Source organism: Vipera berus (assembly GCF_964194415.1).
Source record: "Vipera berus genome assembly, chromosome: 3".
Taxonomy (NCBI): Eukaryota; Metazoa; Chordata; class Lepidosauria; order Squamata; family Viperidae; genus Vipera; species Vipera berus.
The window spans coordinates 217,713,445-217,725,343 of record NC_138204.1 but is presented as its reverse complement, the minus strand read 5'-3'; the positions used below and the strand labels follow the sequence as shown (position 1 = coordinate 217,725,343).

Sequence of the window (11,899 nt, the reverse complement as noted above, 5' to 3'; positions counted from 1 at the left end):
GTGAGCGAACAGGGCACGGCTGCTGAGCAAATGGACAAAGCCAGCTGTAAGTTGGGGGGCTTGGCCTGGAGCAGCTACTCTGCACAAGCGCAGGGGGGTCGAGGGCCGGGGGAGGCCAGCGCCCCTCCCTGCTCTGCCTTAGGAAGCGCCGCGGCGGCGGGGGGGGGAGTGCCCGGAGAGAGGTGGGGGGGCGGCCGGGCTCCAGCGGAGGAAGAACGGGCGTTAGACAGCAGCACACAGAGCAACGGTACACGGATGTATATGCAGAAAGAGCGGACAATCGCGCGGGCGGACAGGCGAGGAGCGGCCGGCCGGCCAGCCGTCTTTCGGGTCCGGGACCGCCGCGGGCGGCGCGCGCATCGCAGCAGGCAGCAGCCCGGGCGACTCTGAATAAGCTTTAATGGGGCTCGTCCGGCGGCGGCGGTGGCGGCGGCGGCGGCTGTAGAGGGAGGGCGTCGGGCGGGCGGGCGAGCCGGGCGTCACGGGCAGGGCGTCATGCTGTAGAGGGAGTGCACCTGCTTGGAGAGGCCGGCCGAGGCGCTGCCCAGGGCGGCGGCGCGGGCGGGCGCCTTGTCCCCCAGCCGCTTGCTGGCCACGTAGGCGCTGGTGGAGAAGCCCGAGCCGGGCTTGCGGAAGTTGGGCAGGTGGTGGAAGGGCTGCAGCGTGGTCAGCAGGCTGGGCCGGTAGAGCGAGAGGCGCGGCGGGCGCTCCGTCTTGCGCGGCGAGGGCAGCTGCAGCACGCAGTTGGCCGGCGTGACCGGCGGGCTCTTCCGCTCGGCCTTGGCCCTGGGCGGGAAGGCGCCCGCGGCCGAGGAGGCGCGCGCGGGCGGCAGGACCTTGCTTTCCTTGGCCGGGCCCTCGGCGGTCTTGGCGGGGCCCTCGAGGTCTGGCAGCTGGGCCGGGGGGCCGCCGGCCTCGCCTGCAACGAGACGCGGGGGAGGGCGGGGGACGCCCGGTCACGCCTTGGGCCCCGCTTGGGACGGCCGCCCGGCCCGTCCAGGGTGGGCCCGGCCCTCCCCGCCACCGAGCGGCGCTCGAAGGAGGCACCCGCGCCTCTTTGCCCAGCGGGACTCGCGGCGCCGCTCGCCCGGGGCAGGAGCCCCGCTCGAGGCCTCTCCGGTACCTGGTGCCGTCTGAGGCTTCTCTTGGCCCACGGAGCACTCCGGATGGACTCCCATGGAGCTCATCACCCGGTGGAAGATGGCCGAGGTGGCCGGGAGCATCCAGCGGTGCGTGGCCACCTGCTGCAACCCCAGGCGGGCCGCCGGCTTCAGCTGCAGCAGCCCCTCAATCAGATTCTGGCATTCTGGAGGGGGGGGGCGAGAGGGAGAAGGCAAGCTTGGTCCCTCCTTCCCATCTGCTGATCCTGGGAGACCCTGCTGGGAACTGCGGGCTGAGGGCCAGCCGTGAGTGGACCTGGCCGGGCCTGGCATGTCCCGGCCATATGACTGTGGGGATGCTCCGGGGTCACAGCTGTCCCAAAGGGGCTTTTCCAAAAGGCAACTGGGCTTTCTCGGTTCTGTCCTTTGAAAACGTTTTCTTTCTAGAAGTGAAACATTTTCAACGGAAAAAACCGAGGAAGCCCAGTTGCCTTTGGGAAAAGCCGCTTTGGGGCTGGAATTCGGGGCTTCCTCAGGGAAGCTGCAGCTGCCCGGGAGGTTTCTTTTGCCCCTCCCCTGTGACCTCCCCCAGCAGAACCTGCTCCACAGCGCAGGCCAAGCCAAGCCCCCTCTAGGGAGGGGGGAGGACTCTGCGCTGTGTTCCCCACCTCTCTGAGGGGGCTGTTGCTCAATGTTGGCGGACTGAGGGGGACCTGTGGGGGGAGGCACTTGCCCAGGGTCTTCCTGCTCCCACCGAAGGGATCGGCCATCGGGAGGCAGGGCAGGACTGGCACTGCAGCCCCCTCCTTGGAACTGGATTCCTGGGCTTCGGGGGGGTCTCCCCGCAATGCAGCCGGTCCCCAGCAGGCCAGGGGGGCTCGGCCCTGCTGCCCCAGGGCCAGTTTCCCCCTCTCCCCTGCTGCTGTCCCTGGGGCCCACTTCCTCCTGGTTTCGGGGTGTGTGTGCCAAGGACCAGGCTCGCTTGTGGGTCTGAGCCCAAAGCCACCCTCTGGCAGCCGAGGGAAGAGCCAGTGGCAGAAGGCTGTTGCGGTCGGACACAAGTTGCGGGCTTGTGGGGCAAGGCAGGTGGGGGAGAAGAGCCCCTTTGGGTGAGGCGTCCCCTCGTACCTGGCGAGATGGGCTGCCGGAAGGCCAGGCCTTGCTTGATCACGTGGATCATCTTGTGCGGCTGTCGCTCCTTGAAGGGAAGCTTCCCTGTCACCATGGCGTAGAGGATCACCCCACTGTGCGAGAGGAGGGGGTCAGGAGGGGCCTCTGAGTCGGCCCTCCCCCCACCCCACCCCGGCTGTGCTTACAGGCTCCATAGGTCAGCCAGCTCCCCATTGTATTTCTTGCTCATGAGGATCTCGGGGGCGGTGTAGGCCACAGAGCCACAGAAGGTGCTCATTAGGGAGTTCTTCAAGGAGTAGCGGTTGGCAAAGCCGAAATCTGCAAGGAGGGAGAGCCGTCAGATTCTCCACCTTCCCCCGGAGCCCAGCCCAGCCCCCCCCCAGCAGGTAAATTTATCCCCAGGTAGGCTAGAGACAGACTAGGAGTGGCACTTGGCAGCATGCAGAGCAATAAACGTCAGCCTCAGTGCAAGAGAGGTCTGGGCAAAACTCAGAAGGACAGAGTTGGATGGGACCTTGGAGGTCTTCCAGTCCAACCCCCTGCTCATGCAGGAGACCCTACACCATTTCAGACAGGTGACTGTCCAATGTCTTCTTAAAAACTTCCAGGGATGGAGCATCCACAACCTCTGAAGGCAACGTCTCTTCCCTTGATTAATTGTTCTTGCTGTCAGGAAATTTCTCCTTCATTCCAGGTTGGGTCTCTCTCTGATAACCTTCCATCCGTTGCTTCTTCTCCCGCCTTCAGGCGCTCTGGAGAATAGCTTGACCCCCTCCTCTTCTTTGGGGCAGCCCCCGAGATATTGGAAGGCTGCTATCCTGTCTTGAGATGGTAACTCTTGAGATATTAGCCTAGACTCCTGGAGAGGGCCGGGGTGCCCATACGTCCCTCACGTCCATGGCACTTCATGGGCTAATTAGCTTCCTTGGGCAACGGATCTGGCCTTCCAAATGCCCGGGGAAAGAGACCAGATGGGAAACAGCCTGCTGAACAGAGCAACTGCAGCCTCAGGTCAACTCCCGAGAGTAGTCACTGAGGCAGGAAAGCTCCTCTTGCCTTTAAAGACAATCAGAGACATAGCGCAAAAGACCAAGGAGGGAACCCGGATCATTTGGGCCGACTGGGGGAGGCTGCCATGCTGATCCCCCCCCCCGCCCGGGGACTGCTGTGTGTTGTTCTGTAATGCTGCTCCCTTCTACGGCAAGAGGCAGGATGAGGCCGTCCCATCTTCCTCTCTTCCGAGAAGAAAACTCACCTGTCAGTTTAATGAAGCCACGTTCATCCAATAAAATGTTCTCGCACTTCAGGTCTCTGGGGGGGGGGGAGAAGAACAGGGCTGTTTGTTGACCAGCACGGATGCTTCTCCCTTGCTTATTCAGCCAGGACAAGCCCCGTCTGGCCCAGGATGGGGGTCGCCCCCTGCCTAGCGGACCTCTTCCAGTGAGCCCAAGAGGGGCTTCTTTCCCACTGCAACTTCCTGGGGGGGCTGGAATCCAGGGGACGCTGCCCACTGAGTCATCCGCCTTTTGGCTTATGACCTCATGCGACTTGCTCAAGGACCGTTGCAAAAATGATCGTGTGATCCAGGGATTGTGTGGTGACTTGACTGATGACCACAATGACTCCTGACCAAAATTCTGGGCTCAAATGTGGTTGGAACGTTAAGAACGAACTGCAGCTATATCCATAGCCATTAACTTTTTATTTCCGTGAGGTTAGATTCACCACAGAGTTGTCTTTTTTAAAAAAAATTAAATTGGGGCTCAACTCCCCAGCAAATCTGACTGTTTAGCTCAGGGGTAAGCAACCTTGTCTCTTTTATGACTCGTGGACTTCAACTCCCAGAATTCCTGAGTCAGCTATGCTGAGTCAGGAATTCTGGGAGTTGAAGTCCACGAGTCATAAAAGAGACAAGGTTGCCTACCCCTGGTTTAGCTCTTTGGTGTAAAGAGATCCTTCTAGCGATCTGGATTTTGCTTTTGTTTACATTTCTGATAGTTGGACAACCAAGAAGTAATTCAACAAATGCTGGAATAGTATCTTCCACTAATGCAGAGTTTGTCCCCTAGTCAGAGTCGTTAAAGCTCCCCCTTTACCTGTAAGTCTTCCTATATCTGGCAATTATATGAAGCAATCTGGAGGAAAGGTGACCTGCTAGTCACCTCTGGATACTCCTCCGTGCGCAGGTGGGATCCTTTTTGCATAGAGGATTTCCAGGTCATCGGTCGACGTGCTGGGAAACGATTCTGCTCCCCCATGAGAGGGACAGAATTACCTCCCCCCTCTGTAGCTTCTCCATCTCTCAAGAGTCCTACTCTAGATTGTAGTCTTGAGCAACAAGAAATGTGATGCCGGCAGTTGCTCCTCCCACTGTGCACACTGGCCCCCTGTGGCTCTGCTTCCTGGGAGAGGATCCAGCCTGGTCCTGAGCGCCTCCTGCTGGAGGGGTCCCTGGCCTCGGAGAACGCCTGCCACACCCCCACCCTGTCATTGCACCCCTCCCTTCCGCCCGCCTGCTTATCTCACCTGTGGACGATGCCAACATTGTGACAATGGGCCACAGCGCTGACGATCTGTCGGAAAAGCCTCCGTGCCTCCTCCTCCTCCAGGCCAGGGTACTCCCTCCGGTCAGACGTGGCGTTGATGTGCTCCAGGAGGTCCCCCCGGGAGGCCAGCTCCAGCACCAGGTAGGTGCGCTTGTTGTTCCTATACATCTCATAGAGCTGGATCTGCAGGAGAGCCGAGCTTTTGCTGAGCACGGAGCCAGACAGCCCACCGCCTTCCCCTCCTCCCGCATGGATCTCCTAGCGCCTTGCAAGGGGACCCTGATGCTCTGTCGCCAGATCCCTTGTTGCTTTGGGGTTCATGGCTCAGCCAATAGCAGCAGCAGAATAACAGAGTTGGAAGGGACCTTGAGGGGGTCTTCTAGTCCAAAGAGAAGGTTAGTTCTTCACACAGGGACAGAGTAGTTGTATTCTCTTCAACAACTATTTGCTGGCAGAGCATCCAGGAAGCCATCACTGAAGAGAATACATCATCCATCTTCTGCATAAGATGTTCTTCTGGCCTTGGGGGATCTTGCCCTTTTCCCTACTGGATTTCGTGGTCTGCTGGAGCCCAAGATAGAATGCGAACTCTCCTTAGACCAGGGGTCTTCTGACTTGGCCCTTTTATGACTTGTGGACTTCAACTCCCAGAATTCCTTAGCCAGGCATGCGTGTCTGGCTGAGGAATTCTGGGAGTTGAAGTCCACAAGTCATAAAAGGGCCAAGTTTGAAGACCCCTGTCTTAGACTTTCCTTGCTAATTAGCTGACCAGCAGCACTAGGACTACCTTGGTGGACACTGTGGGGCAAAAGGGCCAGGGGAGAACGTTGCTGAAAGGTCACGAGACACATGTGGATGGGCAATTAATTTTCCCACATGAGAAACTTGGATTGCTGTTGGGGGCCCAACCAATCGGGCCGAGAAGATGCATAAGCGTGCATGCACGCACTTGTGTAAATTGGAGGGGAAAATAGCAGTCGCCTTCAAAATAAAAGGGATCCCCATGGGACAGCCAAAGGGGCCATGAAACACCCAGAATATCCTGGCATAACAAGCTATGCTGCAAATTGGATCTCCCCTCGTGTCAGCCATCGGGGGCTCCCCAACACACTTTGGCCCGCGAGGTGTGTTGGGGTGCTTTACTCAGAAGAGGCCCATCAGGGTTGGGGGTTTCCCTTCCGCTGCAGAAACTCACCACATTTAGGTGCTTGTAAGTAACATTCAGGGAGTAGATTTCCCTCGGAAGGAACTTTTTGGTATATTCCACCGGGGCCTCTGCTGTTGAGATTATCTTTATGGCAACCTGTGGGAAGAGGAAGCAGAGCGTGAAGCAGGCGCAGGAGAAAGCCCTCGGCCGTGGAGCTTCAGGGCTGATGGACTTTCCTGGCCAGGGTGGGTGAGCATCGGTGGTCCCAGGACAAAGCATTCGGAAAAAGAGAAGAAATGAGACACTGTATTAAAATAATCAAAACAGAATGCAACCTGTTTCAACAGAGAAACGAATTGCCAGAATATTTAGGCCGTTTAAAAGCTTAGCAGCTGCGGAACTAGCACTCACTTAGCCACAACTGAATTGCTAAGAATGCCACTTCTCCAAAAGTAAGGTCGAAAGAAATATATGCGTAGCAAGTCTGCAAGAGGTGGGACCCCTTACTCTGGGAGGAAATCCCGGCCGCCGGCAGGTGCTGTGCGTGTGCCCCAGAGAAAAAGGGGAGGGCCCTGAATTTGGTCCTGAATTTTGACTGTCCTTGCAGCCCATTATCCTTTCGAACGCCCCCTCTCACGCTCAGAGGAGCAGGGCCAATTCAGCCAGCCACACCAGGTAGTAAGTGGAAGGAACCCCGGCAGAGCAGGTTTCTCGCTGCCCCCCCCCTCACAACGGACCTGCAGCTTTTGCACAGAATTGGAGGGACGTGTCTCCCCTATTTCTTCTTTTCTTTAATCAAGTCCTGCAGCAGTTCTTCATATGTTTTAGTCTGCAGGCCTTTGATCATCTTAGTTGCTCTTCTCTGAACTTTTTCCAAGGTCTCAACAACTTTTTTGTAGTATGGTGACCAAAATTGGATGCAGTATTCCAGGTGTGGTCTCACTACTAGGGTTTTATAAAGCAGCACTAATACTTCTTGTGATCTTGATTCTATGTCTCTGTTTCTACAACCCAGGATTGTATTAGGTTTTTTGGCTGCCACTGCACACTGCTGGCTCATAGTCAAGCGATTGTCCACTAGGACTCAAAAAGTCCCTCTCACAGTTGCTGCTTTTCAGCCAGGTCTCGCCTAATCTGTACTTGTACCTTTGATTTTTCATTTTGTTGGATAAGGCCCATAGTTTCCAAATTATGAAAAATCAACTAAATAGTCAAGACCCATTCCCATGCTGTTCCACCTGCTTATCACTCCCTACAATTGCAGGGTAGAAGGTGACTGACTCTTTCCTTTGTGTGCACTGGGATCAGGATGGATCTACTCCAGCCTCTGGGGATCTGGAAAGAACAACCATCGGCATAAGTGGGCAAGATCCCCAATTTGCCTCTCTCTCCTGATCCATAACCACCTGGGACATTCCACTTCAAGTCAAATCATCTCCAGCCATTTTGGAGTTATGGGATCACGAGAACCATCTCTGGCACAGTTTACAATGTGGTGTAAGCTACATTTGTAATCTTGTGATGTAGGTCAGAGGTGTCCGACTTTGGCAACTTTGACTTGTGGACTCCAACTTCCAGAATTCCCCAGCCAGCATAGAATTCTGGAACTTGAAGTCCACAAGTCTTAAAGTTGCCAAGGTTGGACACCCCTATATAGTTTAAACAAAGCTATAACTAAAGTGCATTCTAGGAGAACAAATGAAACACACTTTTTGTGTCTGAGGGAAAGAAAATATTGCACTTAAGACCAGAGAGAGAGAGAGAGAGAGAGAGAAATTCCGGGTGCCGGCAGGCACTGTGTCTGTGCCCCAGAGAAAGGGGGGTGGGCCCTGAAGTTTCCTCCTGAATTTTGACTATCCTGGCAGCCCATTGTCCTTTCCTACTGCCACGTGGACAGAAACAATAGGGAAAGCTACAGTGGGAGGGTCGCACTGGTGCTGCCCATTTGGGAAGACCCACCTAAGGCGAATTCATGGATCATAAAATCAGAATCGCAGAACTGGGAGGGACCTTGGGGCCCAGAGCCAGCCTTGGCACTGAACTCCTGGGACCCGTTTCTAAGGTTTGCTCATCCGAAGCTGGCCCCGATTTCTTCTCTGTTCCATCCCGGTTCCTACTTCAGATCTAGGAGCTGAGAAGTAGATTCGCTGGCCAGCATAAGAACTGCAGGACTCGCGAGTTGCCATCTCCAGATGAGGCAGGAAGCATGCAGTGGGGAAGTGACACAGCATTTCAGTACCTGCTGTGCTTTCAGCAGTTCTCGGGCAAAGGAGGGGGGGGGCTCAGAATCCTTTACGGAAGGGAGAATTCTTCCGCAGCCTGAACTTGCTGGGCCCTGACCATAAGCCCCTCCCTGCATGAGCGACAGCCTTTGCAGTTGATCGTGGTCTCCCAAGGAGTCAGTGCCTCAAACCTGCTGCAATGCTCCTTGCCATTCTGGTCAACGGCTGCCTGGGCTGCCAACTCAAGAGAGGGAGCTCCTTTGTTGCAAGACCCCTTCAAGATTAGCCCTCCCCCAAAATATCCTGAAGAAATTTGCTGCTGAAAGATGCAAACTTTCCTGAGAGCAGGTACAAAAATGCTCAGGCTGGGCCATTAAACCAGGGAGCAGGATTAGACCACTTGCAAGTCGGAGCCCCACCACCTTTCCCAGACTGGCTGGTGTCCGGGATGGTTTCCAGTTCAGGTACAGAACCTTAATTACCCACCTTGGACAAAGGGCTGGGAGAAGGATCTGGGGATCAAGCGATCTCAGTCCAGAAAGCACTCGGTTCAAGGAGGCCTTTTGGCAAGGAGGATCTTGAAGGACGGGAGAGCCAGCCCACAGGGCAGGAAGAAAGCCAGTTTCTGCTACCGTTCTTCGTATGTTTTAGTCTCCAGGCCTCTAATCATCTTAGTTGCTCTTCTTTGAACTTTTCCCAAAGTCTCAACGTGGCTTTTGTAGTATGGTGACCTAAACTGGATGCAGTATTCCAGATGTGGCCATGCTAGGGTTTTATAAAGCGGTACTAATACTTCATGTGATTCTGATTCTATGCTTCTGTTCATACAACCAGGGATTGTATTAGCTTTTTTGGCTGCTGCCACACACGGCTGGCTCATGTTTAAGTGGTCGTCCACTAGGACTCCGAGGCCCCTCTCACATTTACCTTTTTTTTTTGGCCAGGTTTTGCGTAATCTGTGCTTGTATCTTTGGTTTTTCCTACCATTGTTCAAGTTTGTCAAGATCTTTTTGGATCCTGAGCTCGTCTTCTGGGGTTTTGGCTGTTCCTCCAGAAGACAATCTCAGGCTCCAAAAAGATCTCGGCAGACTTGAACAATGGGCCCTATCCAGCAGAATGAAACTTGTTTGAGGCGGCAGTGGGGCAGAAGCAGGAGGGCAGAGTCTCTTATCCAGCCCCTCCAGCTCTCTTGGGCTCCACCCACCCCTTGGGCTCACCATAGAGTGCCGCTTATTCCTGAGGTCTGAAGCCAGCTTGTAGTTCTGCATCATTTTCTCCTGGGTGGCGTAACCCAGATAGACTTTTGAGAAAGCCCCCGACCCGATTTTTTTGGAAGAGAGGAGGTAGCCATTCTCCTTGCTTTCCCGGACCTGCTCCAAGAACGTCCTCCTGTCGGCCTCACGCTTCGAGAAGCTCTTCATGGCCCCGAAGCGGCCCAGGAGGGGGCGGCCCAGCGACCGGGCTGGAAGAGGGGCTGCCGCAGGGCTGGGGGAGAGGCCGGCAGAAGCCCAGTTCAGATATGCACATCAGCTCTGCAAGGGGGGCGGGCGCAGCGTGTGGGTCCTTCTTAGCACGGCGCCTTTCCCATCTTCCACTTGGGGGCTGCCACTGGCCAAGCACAAGGAGTGGGAGTCCCAGGGGTCCCTTGTTGCTCTGGGCAGAGGAGTTTCCACAGTGACCGGCCGGCTCGGGCATTCCAGAGGGAGCCTTCTAGAACCGAAGCACAACAAGCAGTTGTAGAACTTCGGATCTCGGCCAGGGGGCCCACAGCTGGACTGGATCTCCACCCCCAGCCCTGCTGGCAGACGGTCCCAGGACAGAGAGGCCTGGGGAGCCCCGCTCGGGCAGTGCTTCCCAGAGGCTGGGTGAGTCACAGACTGGATTTATACCTCTTGCTAAGCTGGGACCTGGTCTCTCTCTGGCCCTGTGTGCAAATTCAGCCCCTGCGGTTGGTCTGAACCCCGGGATTCCGTACGTTCTGCCATCCCAGCCAAAAATGGGATGTTCAGCAAGTCTGGATTAAGAGCGTGGCTCCTCCTGTGTTGGCTGAGCGTGAGTGACTGGCCCAAGGTTACTCACTCAATTTTGTACCTAAGGAAGGACTAGAACTCACCATCCCCCGGCTCCTAACCCCAATGCTTTCACCATTACGGCAACATGCCTGGCTTGGCTGAGGCCAAAGGTTGGCCTGGGCAGCTGCAGAGAGAGACCAGGGCTCTGGGCACCCAAACCTTTAATCTGGGCACACCGGATGCCTTTTCCTACTCACAAACAGTGGGATCAGCTAATCACTGCCATGTATGAACCTCCCCGGGAGCTCTGTTTCGTAAAGACAGGAGAATCCCTTAGGAATCCCATTGGAAGAAGGGAAGGGATCTGCACGTGAGGAGGAGGATGGTGGTTTAGAAAGACAGCCTTGAAAAATGGTTGAAAGGATGTGAGTTAACAGGGACAAATGTCAAGTTCTGCACATGGAGAAAAAATATCAATTTAGAATTTTGTGCAGCCTGGCTGGCCGTGCATACATGAAAGAAATCACAAGCTGAACACAACCCCCCAGTGTGGTGCCACCGTTACCAGGCGATGCTGCTCGTGTAGAGTCTGGACGATGGGAAATGATTGTCCCACCCCACTCTGCCCCCTTGGGGTAGGGGCCCAGACCTGGCCGAGGAGGGCCACTTGGGATGAAAAAGGGTCCTTTCTGGAGCGACATTGAAAGGAGGTGATAATTTAGAATAGAATAATAACAGTTTAATTTCTATACCGCCCTTCTCCCGAAGGACTCAGGGCAATAAATACAATAAAAAATACAATGTACAAAAGTTAAGATAGAATTAAATATTAAGCCCAATTACAATAAAATTAATTAAAATTAATATTAAAATTCCCAAACCCATCAGACCAGGCCGGCTTGTTCAAATAAATAAGTTTTTAGGTGACGGGGGAAGGAGCGAAGGTCGGGAGCCGTCCGGAGCTCCACCGGTAGACGGTTCCAAAGGTCTGGTGCGCCCACAGAGAAGGCCCTCCCCCTGGGGGTCGCCAGTCGACACTCTCTGACCGGTGGCACCCTGAGGAGGCCCTCTCTGTGGGAGCGCACTGGACGGAGGGAAGTGGATGCCGGCCGCAGGTGCTCCCATAAGTAAACAGAATAGAATAGAACAATAGAGTAGAGTAGAGTAGAGTAGAGTAGAGTAGAGTAGAGTAGAGTAGAATAGAATAGAATAGAATAAGAGCTGGAAGGGACCTTGGAGGTCTTCTAGTCCAGCCCCCTGCTCAAGCAGGAGAACCTATGCCATTTCAGACAAATGATCATCCAGTCTCTTAAAAACCTCAAGGGATGAAGCACCCACCACGTCTTCAGGCAACTTCTGTTCCACTGGTCCTTAATTGTCCTCAATGTTAGGAAGTTTCTCCTTAATTCCAGGTTGCTCCTTTGATCAGCTTCGATCCATTGCTTCTTGTCCTGCCCTCTGGTGCTTTGGAGAATAATGTGACCTCCTCTTCTTTGTGGCAGCCCCTCAGAAGGGAAGACCTAGCAGGGTGATACAGGGAGGAGAGAATTGCCCTGGGTTTTTTTTGGGGGGGGGGATACTAATACCACTCTATAAATAGAACAGTCATTCAATGGAACAGAAGTTGCCTTCAGAATTTGTAGGGGCTTCATCACTGGAGGCTTTCAAGAAGAGACTGGACAGCCCCTTGTCAGAAGTGATATAGGGTCTCCTGCTTGAGCAGGGGGCTGGACTAGATGAC

The 11,899-nt window shown here is 55.0% G+C and overlaps 1 protein-coding gene across 1 annotated transcript; it reads right to left on the bottom strand.

The window, feature by feature from the left end:
• Positions 1-479: 479 nt before the first annotated feature.
• Positions 480-9,567, bottom strand: LOC308666533 (testis-specific serine/threonine-protein kinase 5-like; the record flags this gene model as incomplete). The annotated part of the gene is made up of 8 exons (XM_081325403.1): positions 480-919; positions 1,124-1,306; positions 2,229-2,344; positions 2,417-2,549; positions 3,487-3,542; positions 4,758-4,960; positions 5,973-6,080; positions 9,364-9,567. The coding sequence occupies 8 exons, from the start codon at positions 9,565-9,567 to the stop codon at positions 480-482; spliced, it is 1,443 nt and encodes a 480-aa protein (XP_081181529.1).
• Positions 9,568-11,899: the final 2,332 nt, after the last annotated feature.